Here is a 16,533-nt window from a genome sequence, read left to right on the forward strand (position 1 = left end):
GATGTTATTAGTTTTGATATAAGTAGACTACATTTCATTATAAATATGACCGAAACTGATGTGAGAGAAATCTAGTCTTCGGAAGTTCCAAGAACTGAAATCGGAGCCGTTTGTTTCCACGATTTCCATACAGAATTCAAAACGTATTACTTTTTTGGGGGGGGTAATAACTTTGAGTGGTTGAAGAAACTAGTCATTGGATACATTGGATAGTCATTCACACTGCTGCACTGATCTGGTAAGTTATACACACCACTGTGTGTGCAGGAATTCTACAACTGCTTTGGTTGTAAAATGATTTTCTTTCTGGTCATCAATTTTCCCTTGAATGTCACTATTGGAATGCCATATGCAAGTGCCAAGTGATCCGAACAACGTGCCAAATGTTTCTGTGCTGGGAGATAAGGGGTACGCTGGCTTCCCATATCGGTCGGGTGGGGTGTCCTGTTCCAAAGACCTGGTCATGCACGACGAACTGTTGGGTCTGATGACTGGTCCGTATACGGTGCAGTGCAACCGTCTTAGGTGCCCAAGTAAAGTTTGGAGAACTTTAACAGGGCGGTAAGTGTTCATTTGTTTCAACAAACCCTGATTGCTTAATTTGTTTCTTGTTAGATGGTGGTTGAGGGTTTTTTTTGGTCCAGTGGATTGCACACACTGTTTGTTCTGCCTATCGTGTGTGTCCTCTAATTCTGGTTTCATGTGCTTAGATCATGCCAATAGGAGGGGCAGGCCGATGTCTGCTGGTACTTTGTGGGAAACAAATGTTCATTTTTATCATGTTATTGATTTGCATTAGTTTTATTGTAGCAGCATTTGTGTTTTATGGATTTTATATTCAAATTAACAGCTACTGCCGAGAGGGCTTTTAATGTCTTGGGTGCCTAAGTTGTGGTGGGGTGTTTTTTTTGCACGGTATGCACAAATGTCACAGAAGTCATTAATTACAGAAAAATAAAATTCTGTAAAGGCTTTTAACTGAAGTGTAGGACTTGTGATTAAGTTGGTGAATAACCATATTCAAATACATAAGTTGCTATTGTACTTTCATCTTTACAATGATTGTACTGACTTGTTCACTCAATTATTTGAACAAAAATTTTACTTTTTAAAAACATTTTTTTTTTAATTGGAACAATCTTTGAAAGTAGATTAAACTGTTGGAAACTGGAATAAAACATTAACCTACTGCCATAATCAAGTACTTGCACTTCTTTTCACATCACTGTTCATCTTAGATATTTTTTTGTATTTTATCTATAGCTGTGTATTTTCTGTTGGCAATAAAGAGGTGAAACTGAAGGTTACGCTTGTGTGTGAAGGGGTGGTGTGTTTTTATGTGTCTGGTTCCTCCTTTGTATTGTTCCTCTAATCAAACTGACTTTCGTTCTGCTTTACCGGGACTGAGCCACGTTAATTTTGCTGTGTCGGTGTAGCTGGGGTAATCCCGTTTGACCTAATCCGAGAGGATGGTCCCGTCTTGGGTCCACGTCCCCGCTGCGCTTCCCGTCACGCCCTGGCGAGGATGTTCGTTGAGGGTCAAAGCCTGGGCGCTTTCCTCTCGTATATGGCAGTCCAGGGTAGGGCACGTGAAAGGATGGTGTTGGGTTGGGCAGGAAGCTGCACAGCGTTGGTTAACTGCCTGAAATAGAGGCAGCACACAAGTTCAACGCCTTACTGAGCTCCTGATTCACGTGCTTCATAAAGAGAGTAAGACCAACCGGGACGGGGCTGCTGACAGGATTATTCACAGGATTACCACAGAGTGCCGTGGGGAAGGTTTGTGGCATTCTTATTTTTGGTGGTCTGGCTCACTAGGGGCACGAAATGCAGTCACCCCAGCAGGTGTGTCAAGGGAAGTCTCAGACTAGCCTGTGGTTGGGACATCTCTGATCTGACACGCTTCATACGTAGACTAAACTGGACACACACACGTCGTTTGTTGTCTTTGGAGCAGCGCGGGAGTGTTTTATGGTCTGTACCGTGAAGCCTTCTCGAGCGCAGAGAACATTTAGCTGCTGCCTGTCGCCACGAGATGCGCTGCGCTGCGCTGTAACGTGTTCGTGAGCGCATGTGCTTATTGCAGCCTTGCGTGATATCAGCAATGTGAAGGCAGACTGTGATGCATGGCATGTGCACAGTGTGCCGTATTGCCCTTATCGCGGGCTTGCAGGAAGCCTTACTCGTACGAGACGTTGGAGTATCAGCTGCTCACCCCGTCTTTCCGCAGCAGGAGTGAGACGCGCGACGTCCCCAACGCCCAGCCGCGAGGACAATGTCCGCGGAGGGCGCCAGCCGATGCCGGGCCGAGCGCCGGAGGCTCTCCTGCGCGCTCACCGTCCTCACGCTGGCCGCCATAACCTCGTCCTCGCTGTCGGCGCTATCCCTGTACCGCGCGCTGGCGCTGCAGGCAGAGGTGGAGGTCCTGAGGACGGAGGTGAACCGCAGGAGGGAGGCGCAGGGCGGGGTGGCGGGCGGAGGCGTGGGAGAACCGCAGCGGGCGGCGGAGGAGGACCGGGAGGATGCTGAGGTGAGGTGCGCCTGTGGGAGCGAGGCCGCGCGCCCTAGACGCGCTCGCTACGTCTGCAACGCCCGAGCGCTTCCCTTTAGACGTCGGCGAAGCGCAGCTCGGCCGCTCGAGAGGCTTCTTTCGGGGTTCTTTAGGGGTCCGTCTCGTCCGCAGACGCCGTGGTGGGCCCGCAGCGCGGCACCTCCCGAAGACCGCAGCGAGCCCAGCTTGAAGAAGAGGAGTCTGGGAAGGGAGCCGGCTCAAACAGGCAAGCGCTTTGTAACCCCCCCCCCACACCCCCACACCCCCACACCCCCCGGGACGTCCAGCTGCGCGTGCTGGATCTCTGCAAATTCGTCACTAAGCTCGTTTCTCCGATTATTGGCTCATGCACTTTATGGTTCCAGTGGTGAGCGCTTCAGAGCAACACTGAGTGGGTGGGGAATGTTCTCTCTCTCTCTCTCTCTCTCTCTCTCTCTCTCTCTCTCTCTCTCTCTTTACTGTGAATAAGAGAGTGTGGTTTTTAACACTAACTCGGCATGTCAGAGAAGCCAGACAGTGATGGTGTGAGATTAAACGTGCAAAACGCATCTTGCAGCGTAGGCAGGAGTGCAGCAGAGCGCGGCCGGGCTGGAGCGTTTCGGCGCCACGCTCTTATCGCACGCTAGGAGTCTGGCGCTCATGCATTTGATCAGAAAGTTGCTCAGACGCTTCCCGTTTGCCAGGAAACGCTTTCAAATCGTAGCTCAGAGAGCAGAGCCAGTTGATCACGCGTAAGCAGCATGCTACACGACTGAGCCGTTCGGGTTCTAAGTGGATAGACCGACTGGGTTGCCAGAGTGCACCCCCCCCGCCCCTAATGTCTTCTTTTGTTTACTGCTCAGTGTTCCAGCCTTGCTTGCAGATGATGGCGGACTCCAGGAGGAAACCCTATCAGAAAGGTAACGGCAAAGAGTTGCTAGTCCCCGCTCTTTTACGTTTGAAATCAGCTGACACACGCACCGGTCCTTCCCGACCACGCGCAGAAGGTATGGACCTGCGAAGGCTGCTGTAAACCTGCGCCCGCCCTCTGCGTTTTCTCTCATTTCCTCTCTACTCGGGCTGTCTCTCTTTGTTTTGTTAGTTTGTTTGATCTTTATCTGTCGTTGCGCATGCACCCCCCCCCCCCCCCCCAGAGTTCGCCCTGGACGTGCACGTGGCCGTGCCGTGGCAGACGGGCCTGAAGCGCGGCACGGCCCTGGAAGGTGACCAGGACGACATACTGGTCAGAGAGGAGGGCTACTACTTCATCTACAGTCAGGTAGAACACTATGACCAGCCAGAGGTAACATTTCTAAGTCCTAAAGACTGACAGACATCTAGAATTGCGCACTCGCCCTTAACTTGCTTCTTGCATACAACAGATTGATGTTTTGAGGGAGGAAAAAACAGAATTTAGTGCCTTCATACAGAGTCCCTGTGGGGATCCTTACAGACCATGTAAGATTTTGATCAGATCATATACCATCAAGTTTGAAGTATAAACAGCAGATGCTCTAAACACCAGGTCTTGTTTTGGGGTGGTGGGGACTCCAGAGACGCTCTAGACACTGGCGTCTTGTTTGCGGGATTCCCTCTTCCCCCAGGTGTTTTACAAAGACCCCAAGTACGCCATGGGCCACATAGTGTTGCGCACAAAGCAGAACGTGGTGGGTGATGAGAGCCAGCACGTCGTGCTGTTCCGCTGCGTCCAGAGCATGAACGCCAAGGTTCCCTACAACACCTGCTTCACAGGAGGTGAGAGCTTACCACGTCTAACGCGCCGGGAGGAAGCGGGAGGGAATCTTTTTCATTGAATCCTGTCATTATACCAGGAACAGCGTAACGGATTCCGCTGGTTCAGAGCGTAAACATAAGCGTGGCGGAGGCCCCCCCAGCCGATGTCGTCTCGGTGTGTGTCCCCTGCAGGCATCGTGAAACTGGAGTCTGGTGACCGGGTGGAGCTGCTCATCCCTCGCTCCACGGCGAACATCTCTCTGGATGGGGACTCCACCTTCCTGGGGGCTGTCAAACTGGCGTGACCCGTCGGAGCGAGCCAGGGCCCCGAGACGGTGGCGGGGCCCATAAACACGAGGGTCTTCCGTGCCGGCCCACTACAACATTAGCACGCGGAACGGGACTGACGATGGTTTCTGAGTCGTTTCCCGGGAGCAGGAATGGCTGGATTTGGAGGGGCTCAGCGGGAGTTGTATAAGGCGTTTGGTTAGGGACGGAGCGACTGCTTCTTCACCGCCGGTTCCGCTCCATACGGACGGGCAGATGAGTGCGGCTCGGCTGGGTAAGCAGGCACCTGGAACGCTGTCGACAGGAAAAGCTGTGTGTGAGACTTCCGAGACCAGACTGAGCCCTGAGCCACTTCTGCCAGGCTTTGGAAACGTTTCTCGTGACATGGCCTACTTACACTCTCTCTCATCCCACCTGCAAACTTTCCGATGGGTGAGAGGTTATAACCCACCGTGGAGTACATTCCTCAGAGCACGTCGTCACGCAGTTACTTTCCAGGAGGCGATTTGATTGCTGTAACTTGCTGTCGTTTGTTACGCTGTAATGTGCAGGTTTTGTCAGCAGAGGGCAGCACCGGCACATAATGAAGCCACCGAACTTGTCTGTTTGAAACTGCCGATTATCGTTAATGAAAAATAGCAGCCATTGCTTTTTACGCTCCATTACACGCACATTTTCAGCCTTTTTCAGTTGTGTGTGTGTGTGTGTATATATAATTACTGTATTTTGTCATTTGAAATCAATGCAATATACTTTGCAGCAAACACCACTGCATAATTCTTTCAATACCATAAATCTATTCTTTTCTTATGTAAAGTCCTCAGCAAACAATTGAATTTAAATTGGTCTTATGTCTCCGCTTTTAATGTGGTACATTTGACAAACACACAAACAAGGCAATAAATAATAATAATAATTTAAAACGTCCAGAAAACGTTCGTCCTAGCAATTAGTCTGCCGTGGCAGCATCCCAAAGCAGAGATTTTAAAGGCCACCTCTAGGGGGCGCTCGTATTCCAGCGAGCGCTTCTGTTGTAATGAAAGTAAAGTCGCTAAGGTGTCCGTGCGAGTCACGGCGCAAATGCGTATACAATTTGACGTGCAAAAGCTATTTTAGGATTTGTGAGAGCTATAAGGACATGTTGAAACGCAGTGTAAGGACTCTCAACAAAAGCAAGGCGTACATGAGAAACAGTCAGTGAGTCAGTCAGTGAAATACAGCCTTCTGCTCCGTTGTTATGCTTCCAGACAATGAAGATTTAAACTGCAGTCACTTCCATTTTCTCTTTACTTTTTACGGATTTCTCCGTGCAGTACGTTTCTTCTGGACGTATTGCCGTTTAGTGTTCCACATGTTGAACTGAGGACGCTAGTGGGGGAAGATTATCAATATATCATATTTAGATTGTCATGTGACACACAAAACAACACATTTCTGGCTCATGCTTGCCGTTGTGTGATACCTGCACCTCCTCAGCAGTACAGGTGGAGCCAAGCCCTCAACACTGAGTAACCTTTGAACTTTGAAACCTCTCCAATCGGCTACTATCGAGAAAGATGCAGCTAGATATTCGTGTGAGAGAATACATGACTCCTTTTTGTCTCATATTTTTCGAAGAAACCGGGAACATTCGGTTCTGTTAACTGCACATTCAACTTTTCCACGAGTCGCCCTCTCTCTACGGTCTGGTAGAGATGTGGCGTCATGTAAAGTAGACGCATGATTTCTTCAAACCAGTACACTGCTGCGATGTAGCCTAGGATTTGTGAAGATTTGCAGTCAAAAAGTACTCGGTGTTCACTGTCGACTTCTGGGCCTCCCATCAGAACCGGTCATTTCCACTGGGAGGTGGTCAAGCACAGACCGGTAGGACTGATAGTCTGGAGGTATTAAGTCTTCCAGCACCACTCGCAGGGAGAAGATCAGATGAAATGTTCCCTTATTTTGAATAGAAAACAATAAGAAGTCATTTATAATGAGGGTAGCAGCTTTGGCCTGTGGAGGTTTGACGTGGCACCGCAGTGCTCGCGTCCTGTAACGTGCAGTCGGGTTAATTGTCTTTCCTTGCGCGGTAATGGTGACGACGGACGGCCGTTTTCCGCGGGTGCCTTCTCTAGACGACGGCACGCCATCCCTGATTAATTCCACACAAAGTGTTCACCATCCCTCCACGGCATAATCGTGTTTACCACGGCCTTTCTCTTTTGTCCAAATCCCTTAATCCCCCTCTGACTGGCTTCTGTCTTCCCTCCGGGGGACATCCAGACATGTGCCGCGCTGGCGTCCGTCCACACTCTGTAAACATCGCTCGCGCTCCTTCTCAGATTTCCTACTTGGGTGTAATTTCTTATTTACTTTCTTTCTTTCTTTTCGCTCTTGATGTGGTGTTTCTTTTTCAGTAGCGTTTACGTCCCAGTCAGACGTCCGTTTCAGTTATACAGTTCACGCTTGGACTTGCGTCTTCCCGACTTGCGTCATGCCGAACACCTGGGGATTTAAGCAGAGGGATTAAACGGGTTCGAGTTGGTGCGGAACAGAAGACTGTTTGTGCTAGAGGGGGAGTCTGTAGTGCAGGGATGGCACCGGGTGCCGAGTGTGCTGGAGCGAGTATCGACTCCTCAGGAGACTTGATAAGCCAAACGTTCTCAAACCTTCAGCTTTAGTTCATCTGGTGATTTTTAATTTTTTTTTCATGCGGTAGATGGCTCTTTTCGAACCGCCTTCTTTCCTGAATCGATTTTCCTCCCTGGAAATGACATCACTCTGTAAGTGGGTGTCATCGAGTGTCATTTCCCCGCGCACCAGACCGATTGTTTCTGGAGAGTTTTTCTCCACGTTCTCCTGCTACCTTCTGCTACTCACCACGGCGAGTGCATCTTGTGTCGTGCCATCCACGAGGTGGAAGAGGATGAAGGTTCTTCCAGGGGGAGCTCTGTGGAAGAGTTTAGGTTTGCCGAACTAGGCAGTGAATGGGGCGGAGAGTTTAAAGTCAATCAATGTCACAAAGCATCTTTACAAATGTCAGAGTCCAAGCTCCCAGTGAGCAAGCCAAGGGCGACAGTGGTGAGGAAAAACTCCCTAGAGCACGAGGAGGAAACCTGGAGAGGAACCAAGACTCAAAGGGGGAACCATCCTCCTCTGGCCAAAAATGGTCACAACAATAGAATTTTAAGAGAAAAATAAATAAAAAATGAAAAAATAAGCAATTAATGTCTAGTCCAACTTTCTAGAGGTCCTAGTCTTGTCTTGATGGTGTGTGTGTGTGTGTGTGTGTGTGTGTGTGTGTGTGCGAGACCCAACCCGCAAGAGAACGTCCATCAAGGGCAACGGCAAAGTAGCAGGAGACTTGAGTCAAGATTGGCACACACGCCACACGTTTAAACTTCTCTCTCATGTCTCCCTCGGTCTCGCACTGCACCGTTGGGGGCGTCGCTCATCTTAGCGAGGAGCTCTGCTCTTTACCACTTTCACCCGATTACTCTCCTTGAGCTCGTGCGCAGGGTCGCCTGCGGCAACTGCTTGGAATAGCAGAATTCCAAACAGAATTCACACTTGGCCCGTGAACTTAACATAAGTTGTGTGCTGTGACGCGTGTGGTCTTGCGTTCTCGTTGACTCGGTTTCTGTCCGATACGCTATATCACAGTCACACCACGTAACCTCACTTGTCTCTTTCTTTGGACAGGCCATTACCAGGAAGAACCCAGAGAAAGATGTGGGAACGCGACTGCTGCATGAAATTTGCATCTTACTGGACTGTGTTTGTAAGCAGCCCAGTTGCTTGTCCTTAAACGTTAGCGGAAGGCCATCAGCTGGACTCCGGAGGCAAGTGTCCACGCATTAAGGGTATAAGCAAGGATAAAGGGAAACTGCTGGAGCCGGAATGGCGAGGCGGCCGGGTGAGCACACGGGAAGGCCTGCGTCTTGGAACGCTGCGCGAAGCGGAGCGTACGACTGTGAGAAACACGCCCCCCACCCCCCGCCCCCCACGAGTCAGAGGGGCGTGGGGATTGGTCAACCAAGCCTCTCTCCCCTCCCAAAAATGTCTTTGTGTGCTGCCATGGCAACAGCTCGCATGTTGGCGGCTGTGAGAGTGGGAAGGGGCTGACGGGCAGAAGGAGGCCACGAGAATTTTCGTCCCACAGGAAGTGGAACAAGCTGTGTACACTCTGTGGCCAAACACTGGTGAACTCATTCACACACGCTCATTTACATGCACACACACATCCTCACCAAACTGTTTAACCCGTTTCCCCGTTTGTATTCCAGCCCTTACCAAGACAAGCAATTTGTTTAGACACTGCACTCCCCTCCCTCGCGCTCTCTCTCTCTCTCATCTTCATCTTTCTTTCTGTCTTAATCCTGGTTCCCATATTCTCATGCACCATTTTGTATCCCGCCCCACCCAATCATCCTCTGGGTTTACCTATTAGGACCACATCCCGATGATTCTCTCCTCTAGCACCTTTCCTTTGAGCCAATCCCCGTGCCCAGAGCCGGCCGTCCACCTGACCTCTGGGTGCAGCCTCCACGATCTTGTTTGAGTTTCTGCTGGTCTGGAGCCAGAGGCCAGTGGAAACCGTTTATGCGCTTTCAGGCTGAATTCTGCCCTCGCTTCTGGCCCGATGCTCCACACCTCTCAAGTGTCACACGCTGACCGTGAGACAGATCTCACGGTCTCGCAGCCAACCAATCAAATCTCACGCATCAAAAGCGCCGTCATAATAACCGATGTAGTCGGGTTTATTGCTTTGACCACATTTGACCTGTTGCTGTGGTGATGGCACATAAAAGTTGACATTTAAAAGGAAGAGCCCTCCCACTGCGTTGCTTAGACAAGGCAATGAGAGAATTTGTCCAACAAAAATTTGAAGGGCGACCCCCCCCAAAAAATCTCTCACGCGTTGAAAATTTCTTTGCTCGCGCTTCTAGGTCTTTCTACTGGCTCACAGGGTTCATCTGACATGCACTGGGGATGCCGGAGGTCTTACCGGCCCGCTCCAGATTAGAACCGGTTTTATAATCCTAGTCCTGAAACATCACCTGGTCCCAGCTGCGGTTCAGAGCACCAGCGTGAGAGCTACGTGAAGGGTGGAGCCGCTACGCTGCCCTACGCCTTTACGTGGCTTCTGTTTGGCCTCCGTTTTTCCGTTTGCTCTGAGTCGCTTAGACTTGCTGCTGGCTGAAGCAGCGCTGTTGGATGACGGACGGTCCTCCGTAAATGACGAACGTCTGGCGGGCTCGGTGCCCGCTTTCCTCTCGAGGAGCTGTCCGCCTTTCCCCGGGCTGTACGGACGACCGCGTTTTCGCTTTCGGCTGAAATCCGTGTTCAGCAATGTCTGTGCTTTTTCGGATGTTGGCCGCCGGGGGGAGCGATGCACGGGCGACAGGGAGTATTTATCAAGCACTCCGCAGGCCAACAAAGGGGGAAAAAAACCCGCACGCTGTGCTTTCCCGCGAGGCCTTGTGCTTTGGCACTAAAAGCAACAGCTCGCTAAAACCGAACGAAAACCGAACCAATCGGGAAAAGAAGCGTATCTGTCATTCTGAGCTGCATGTGCTATTAAGAATGCGGCTTTTAGCGCTCCGTAAGGGCAAACTCTCATTTGCATATATAAAGTCATCTGGAAACGCCTGGTTTTGACATAACATTAATAATTTGACATCAAATTAAAAATACTAAGACCATTAAATTTGCGGCAGAGGCGTGTGGGCGATGCTCTCAGCCTCGCGCGCCAGCCCCGCCTTACTGTGCGTACTGTAGTACGCACGCGACCTACCGAACCGAGAGGTGTGTGTTACTGCAACAACAACAACAACAACAACAACAACAATATTCCTGCGTGTTCATTGCGAAAGATCGTCCTTTCAGCATCAGGCCGCACTTTTCTGGTTCTTACTCAAAATATTTGGTCCTGAAGAACACTGAAGAGCACTCTCTTTGAGATCCCTCAACTTGTGAAGTGTTTTTGTGGACACAGCAGGTGTGTGGCCGCTCTCTTCTTGCTCCCTTTCTCTGTGTGTGATCTGGAGGGTCAAGCGCTCGTCTTTGTTATGTTGATGGGAACCAGCGAGAGCCCAGTGAGCGGAAGAAACAGAAGATGTTTTTTTCTTCTCTGTTTATTTTTGAGGCTCAGAGTGACAGTAGAGGACAGAGACGCAGAGACGTGTGCAGTAGCCCAGGAAGCGGTCAGCTGGACAGACCACAGAGGGCCATAATTAATAACCCCGCCCCCTTCTTGTCTCCGCCCTTTTGTCCCTCCCCCCCCCCTCTGCCTCACTCTCATGGCCAGCAGAAGCCCTGCCTCGCTGTCTCAGAGCAGCTGGTCTCTGCTAAGCAGATGTAATGAGAGATTTAGTGTCTCTCTCTCTCTCCTCCTTCTCTCTGGCCCTGTAACTGGGAACTAAATCAGAAAGTCTGGATCTTTGTCTGTGCATCTCAGCCTGTGTGTGTGTGTGGAGGCACATGGTTCTCTGTCATTCGGCCTGTGTGTGTGTGTGTGTAAGAAGCGGTCTTACGAAGGATCCTTTGAGCTGGATGTTGCTGCAGATTAACAGATCCTGGAGCGCCGAGTGAAGATGATGAGGGCTTGACAAGTCATGTAAGGTAAGAGTGTGTGTGTGTGTGTGTGTGTGTGTGTGTGTGTGTGTGTGTGTGTGTGTGTGTGTGAGTGTGTGTGTGTGTGATCGTGTGCGTTTGGACAGTTGGGTTCTAAAGAGGTTGGATTTTTGAACTGAAGTCTAAGGAAGCACACAAACTAAATACTTTTCAAATTAATTTTAAATCGTGAGAAACGCGTGACGTTTTTTACAGCGGTGTAAAGCAGGCCTTGTGAAAAACATCGTCTTAGTTCCTGAGCCTGCAGTGGTCAGTAACAACCTGTTAATCACCTAATGATCTCCAACCTACTGAATGAAGTGTGTTTGTACATGTGGGTCCTCACTGTGTATGTGTGTGTGCGTGGTTTGTCCTGGTTTTGGGGGGACCTCAGACCACCCCTCCAGATGTGGGTAATGTCCGGGGGTAACTCTGGCTCCCTGATGAATGAGGCCCAAAAGCTTGCTGGCCCTCACGTGCTGCCATGGCAACCATGGAAGTCCCCACAGAGTTTTATCAGGGGCTGGCTGAACAGATATTGCCTGAGGTTTGTTATACTAACATGGTAACAGCAATGGCATATATCGGACAACATTTGAACATTAGTTCATCTACTTGTTTAATGATTTATTGATCCCCTAACGTCATAAATCATAGTATCAAAGCCTACAGGCCAATGTGTCAGCTATTGCGCAGACATTTCTATACTGGCCTACTGGTCAGTTTTAATGACCAATTGTATAATTTTGCTTTGTAGCATTGTTGCGTATTCTGGTGTTGTTACACATTCTGGTGTTGTTACGTATTCTGGTGTTGTTACGTATTCTGGTATTAAGTATTCTTGCGTTGTTAAGTATTCTAGTGTTAAATATTCTAGTGTTGTTACATATTCTGGTGTTATGTATTCTAGTATTAAGTATACTTGTGTTATATATATTCTAGAGTTGTTAAGTATTCTAGTGTTAAGTAGTCACGTGTTACATATTCTGGTGTTGTTACGTAGTCTAGTGTTACGTATTCTAGAGTTGTTAAGTATTCTAGTGTTAAGTAGTCACGTGTTACATATTCTGGTGTTGTTACGTAGTCTAGTGTTACGTATTCTAGAGTTGTTAAGTATTCTAGTGTTAAGTAGTCACGTGTTACATATTCTGGTGTTGTTACGTAGTCTAGTGTTACGTATTCTAGAGTTGTTAAGTATTCTAGTGTTAAGTAGTCACGTGTTACATATTCTGGTGTTGTTACGTAGTCTAGTGTTACGTATTCTAGAGTTGTTAAGTATTCTAGTGTTAAGTAGTCACGTGTTACATATTCTGCTGTTGTTACGTAGTCTAGTGTTACGTATTCTAGTGTTGTTAAGTATTCTCGTGTTACGTATTCTGGTGTTACATATTCTAGCATTAAGTATTCTTGTGCTGTGTATTCTAGTGTTGCGTATTTTAGTGTTGTTAAGTATTCTAGTGTTTTTATGCATTTTGGTGTTATGTATTCTAGTGTTAAGCATTTTAACATTAAGTACTCTAGTGCTGCTAAGTATTCTAGTGTTAAGTATTCTAGATAACAGCTCAACACGCACATGGGCCGTGTTTCTAGCTGGAGTAGGGTTGCCATAGGAACGTTGGGGGTGCGTGACGGTGGGCGGGGCTTGGGGAACACTGCTTCTGCTGACACGCCTGCACTGTGGAGGCTCTGGCAGGAGAGCTGAACCAAATCTGTTACATTAACCTGATTTAACAAGCTCTCTCCTCAGCTGCCGATACACCCCCTCCTCCTCCCTCTGTCCACCCTCCCTATCGACCAGGAACTCGCCGCTCATTTCCCAGCCTTTCTCCTCCTCTTCATCACTCACTATTCCCAGTATCTTACCTTCCCCCCCTTCTTCTTCCTCAAATCATCGGCATCTTTTCTTTCCTGCTCTCTCCGTGGTACCTCATCTCTGCTGGCGTCAGCTGGGTGTTGCGTCAGCTGTTTGAAACTCAGAGACGGTCTTTTATATCAGATTCTGTCTCTCCCCGCCCATGGCAACTGCTGCAGGAGGCTGGCTTTCCTCTGGCCGTATGCTGCTGTGTCCTGCCGTTCCCTGTTCGGACTTCCTCTTCCTCCTGGCCGTGTCTGTCTCAGCTGCTCGGTCCCAGCGCCTGACCTGGGGTTCAACGAGCACAGGACACTGTTGAAACGGGAACCGAACGATCCGTGTTCTCTGCAGAGGGGGAGCGCCAGCGCGATGCCCGTATGCTGGTTGAGAGCTGAGCGGTGTGGGCGGATGATTGCGCGGGTGTTGGAAAGCTCAGGGCAGGGAGGAAGTTGAACTCAGGGGGCGACAGCAGAGGAGTAGGTTCACCCGTGGACTCGTTGTGTAGCCACGTGCTTTCTTTCTGGACATCATGTTCCCGTGGCTTTGGTTTTTTTTTGTTGTTGTTGTTGGGTTTTTTTTTTTAAAGGTCAGATTGGTTACGTTTCTTCAAGCATCACAGCAAAGTACAGTTTCTACGTGAACCTTCCAGTGAAGAATGTTTCGTAGTCTTTCTGCAGTTGCGTTCCAATGCTGTTTCTAATTTCTCTCTCTCCCACACACACGGTTACACTGACAGACCCTCATGCCGGGATCTGGATGGCATCCTTTCTATTTTAGGACTGATTAGAGTAGCCTGGCTTATTGTATTTCCTGTTGGGTTCCTGTTACACAGCCAAACGCACAGATCTGTTTCCCATCCTTGCATCTGCTGGCCTGGCTAACGAACGGCGAGCGTTTTCCTTGCGACCCCAGCGATATACGCGTCCGATGACGTACGAGCAGATCGGGACACGGAAGACTGGGACAGACCTCTGGGAAGAGACGGCACGGGGTCAACCAGGACCGGTTCTTTAGAATTCCTCTTTCTCCAGCAAAAGGGGCAGATTTGGCCTCCTTCGTGGGGCCGAGAGGCAGAAAGGGCAGAAAATCCTCGTGACGGACGGACGAGAGGTTGAAGGCAGGGTGGGCGAACCTGTTGCCGCTATGTGATAGCTAGGCTACGTGCTGTGCGGTGGGGTGGTGGTGCCGAGGTTTGGGGTCTCTCCGTGGGCATGTCCAGTCCTGCGGCGGAGGGAGGGGGCCAAGACGACACCAAAGGACAAATAGCGGACGTGGCTGAAGACCAGGCAGCATTCTGGGAATGGCAGGGAGATGGTGCAAGGTGTTTACATGTCTGTGAGGTTGAGGGTTGAGGGTGGCATTCCAGATCTTTTTGTGGAAGAATTCTCGTGATTTGTGTAGTTTACATTTTCTTGAAGCAGTGATCATTTTATTGAAGTTCAGGAGGGGCATGACATGCCTGAGCTAAGGTGTGGATCTTTCTGTGGGTGTGGGTGGGTGTATGAGTGTGGCTGACTGTGGGTGGATGGGTGAGTGTCGGTGGGTGCGTGAGTGTGAGCAGGTGGATGTGCATCCAAGTAACAGAAGCAGCTGGCAGGTTCTTGGGGTTTTGTAATGGAACGCGACTGTAAGCAGGTGCAGAGAACAGAAACATCACCAAAGGGCAGCTCTCTTACACACACACACACACACACACACATATATGCACACCTGCAGACATCCACATGCACATACAAACTTCTTTCTCATTTCAGTAAGCTTTATTTGCATTTACATTTACGGCATTTATCTGACGCTTTTATCCAAAGCCACTTACAGTTATGACTGAGCACAACTTGAGTAATTGAGGGTTAAGGGTCTTGCTCAGGGGCTCAACAGTAGCAACTTGGCTGTCGCTATTACAATGAAACAACACTTGTAATATTAAGGCAATTAAAACTCTACAATAAGAACTCTACTATATTTTACTAATAATTAACATCAAATGAGCTGTAATTAGTATGAAGGAGTACTTGGTCAAGATGAGAAAATTGAAGGAAAATGTCCAATAAGAGGACGAAATAAATAGTTAAATAAACTTTCTCATTCTTCCCTCCCTGAGGACCTGTGTGTGTCAGTCACTTCAGTACAGGCGTCTCTTATTAGCTCCGTGTTACTAGCAGCTGACACTCTCCCGCGCTGAAGCTGTACCCACATCTCTCTCCTCCTTCCCATGAACAGGCCCAACGGGCCTGAACCCCAAAGCCTGCCGGTCAGGACACCCTCTCGCCCTGCTGCGCAGCAGCCGCCTCCCGTGTGCTGCCGTCTGTCCAAGGGCGTGGTTTTGATCCGGGCGGAGAAGACGCTGACGGTGCCGTCTGGTCGGGCGGTGTGAAAGGGGTGCACGCTGACTCAGAGCTAAGACAAGCGTGCGGATCCGCTTGCGTCGCTTCCTCTGGGGGAGGCGAGCACGAGGGAGTAGAGCAGGAAAGCGGAGACGCTGCAGGAGACGCGCAGAGAGGAACGTGGAGGGACTGTGTGCGCATGTACACGGGTGCACTGCAGAGAAAGAGCCTGCAGAGGGGCCGTGTTTGTTGTGTCAGTGGACTGAGGAGAGGCCAGAGGATGTGTGTGGGTGGGGGTGTGTGTGTGTGTGTGGGGGGGGGTGTGGTCAGAGGTTTGGTTGTTCATTGTGTGTTCTGCTTGGACCGACACTGCCCGTCTAGAGTGGGAGAGAGAGCAGGACCTCTCATTAGCATAACCCTGCCTCTTCACCACTCAGGCAGCCTCTCATTAGCATAACCCTGCCTCTTCACCACTCAGGCAGCCTCTCATTAGCATAACCCTGCCTCTTCACCACTCAGGCAGCCTCTCATTAGCATAACCCTGCCTCTTCACCACTCAGGCAGCTAGGAGCATAACCCTGCCTCTTCAGCACTCTGGCAGCCTCTCATTAGCATAACCCTGCTTCTTCACCACTCTGGCAGCCTCTCATTAGCATAACCCTGCCTCCTCACCACTCAGGCAGCCTCTCATTAGCATAACCCTGCCTCTTCACCACTCTGGCAGCCTCTCATTAGCATAACCCTGCCTCTTCACCACTCTGGCAGCCTCTCATTAGCATAACCCTGCCTCTTCACCACTCTGGAGCAGGACTGGTGTCTGTCAGGTGCCGTCTCACTCACGTTCCCTCCCGCGCGCGGTGCCGTGGGACGCGGTTGCTAGGAGCAGAGAAGCTGGAGGTGTATCTGTGTGCTGCTCTGAGTGTTTCGTGATCACAGCCTACGCTGCTGTGGCTCTCTGCCTCTCCCTCACGCTGCCCTGAAGCAGGGATCTGCTCTGATGAAACCTGCGTTGAGGTTTCTTTGCACCATCTCTAAGAATATTTAGTCTCCAGGGTTGCCCTGGTTACGGAAGCATGGGATTGGTAATGAGTTTAGTCCTTCCACTTACACTCAGACAAAACTCCACGTGTGTCGGCACTACAGAGCGACTAAAACAATGGAAGTGTGAGTATGGAAACGTGAGACACGCCCACGTGGAGTGCTACACG

At 49.9% G+C, this 16,533-nt stretch overlaps 2 protein-coding genes and 1 long non-coding RNA gene across 9 annotated transcripts in view; 2 read left to right on the forward strand and 1 right to left on the reverse strand.

Moving 5' to 3' along the window:
• Positions 1-1,084: 1,084 nt before the first annotated feature.
• On the reverse strand, positions 1,085-2,354 carry LOC113591841 (uncharacterized). Its single transcript, XR_003412246.3, has 2 exons — positions 2,216-2,354; positions 1,085-1,642 (listed from the first exon to the last, which is right to left on the reverse strand). It is a non-coding gene; the product is annotated as an uncharacterized LOC113591841 (long non-coding RNA).
• Positions 2,276-5,388, forward strand: tnfsf13b (TNF superfamily member 13b). 6 transcript variants are annotated; one of them, XM_081720723.1, is made up of 6 exons: positions 2,276-2,530; positions 2,684-2,777; positions 3,394-3,537; positions 3,685-3,833; positions 4,135-4,285; positions 4,457-5,388. In XM_081720723.1, exons 1-6 carry the CDS (start codon positions 2,276-2,278, stop codon positions 4,567-4,569), a joined length of 906 nt encoding a protein of 301 aa, XP_081576849.1. In that variant the 3' UTR covers positions 4,570-5,388. The 6 variants fall into 6 exon arrangements, with proteins under 6 accessions (XP_081576849.1, XP_081576846.1, XP_081576847.1 ...); XM_081720720.1 differs by having other exon boundaries at positions 2,276-2,777; XM_081720721.1 differs by having other exon boundaries at positions 2,276-2,777; positions 3,685-3,809.
• A 5,494-nt stretch (positions 5,389-10,882) lies between these two features.
• Positions 10,883-16,533, forward strand: part of myo16 (myosin XVI) — a 109,817-nt gene continuing 104,166 nt past the window's right edge. The window contains exon 1 of one of the 2 annotated variants that reach the window (XM_081720514.1): positions 10,883-11,158. The gene's annotated coding sequence lies outside the window, so the exon portion shown is untranslated. The remainder of the gene's footprint in view (positions 11,159-16,533) is intronic. The other variant, XM_081720516.1, reaches the window with a different exon arrangement.

This window comes from Electrophorus electricus, chromosome 9 (genome assembly GCF_041902795.1).
Source record: "Electrophorus electricus isolate QZ-2024a chromosome 9, ASM4190279v1, whole genome shotgun sequence".
NCBI lineage: Eukaryota > Metazoa > Chordata > Actinopteri > Gymnotiformes > Gymnotidae > Electrophorus > Electrophorus electricus.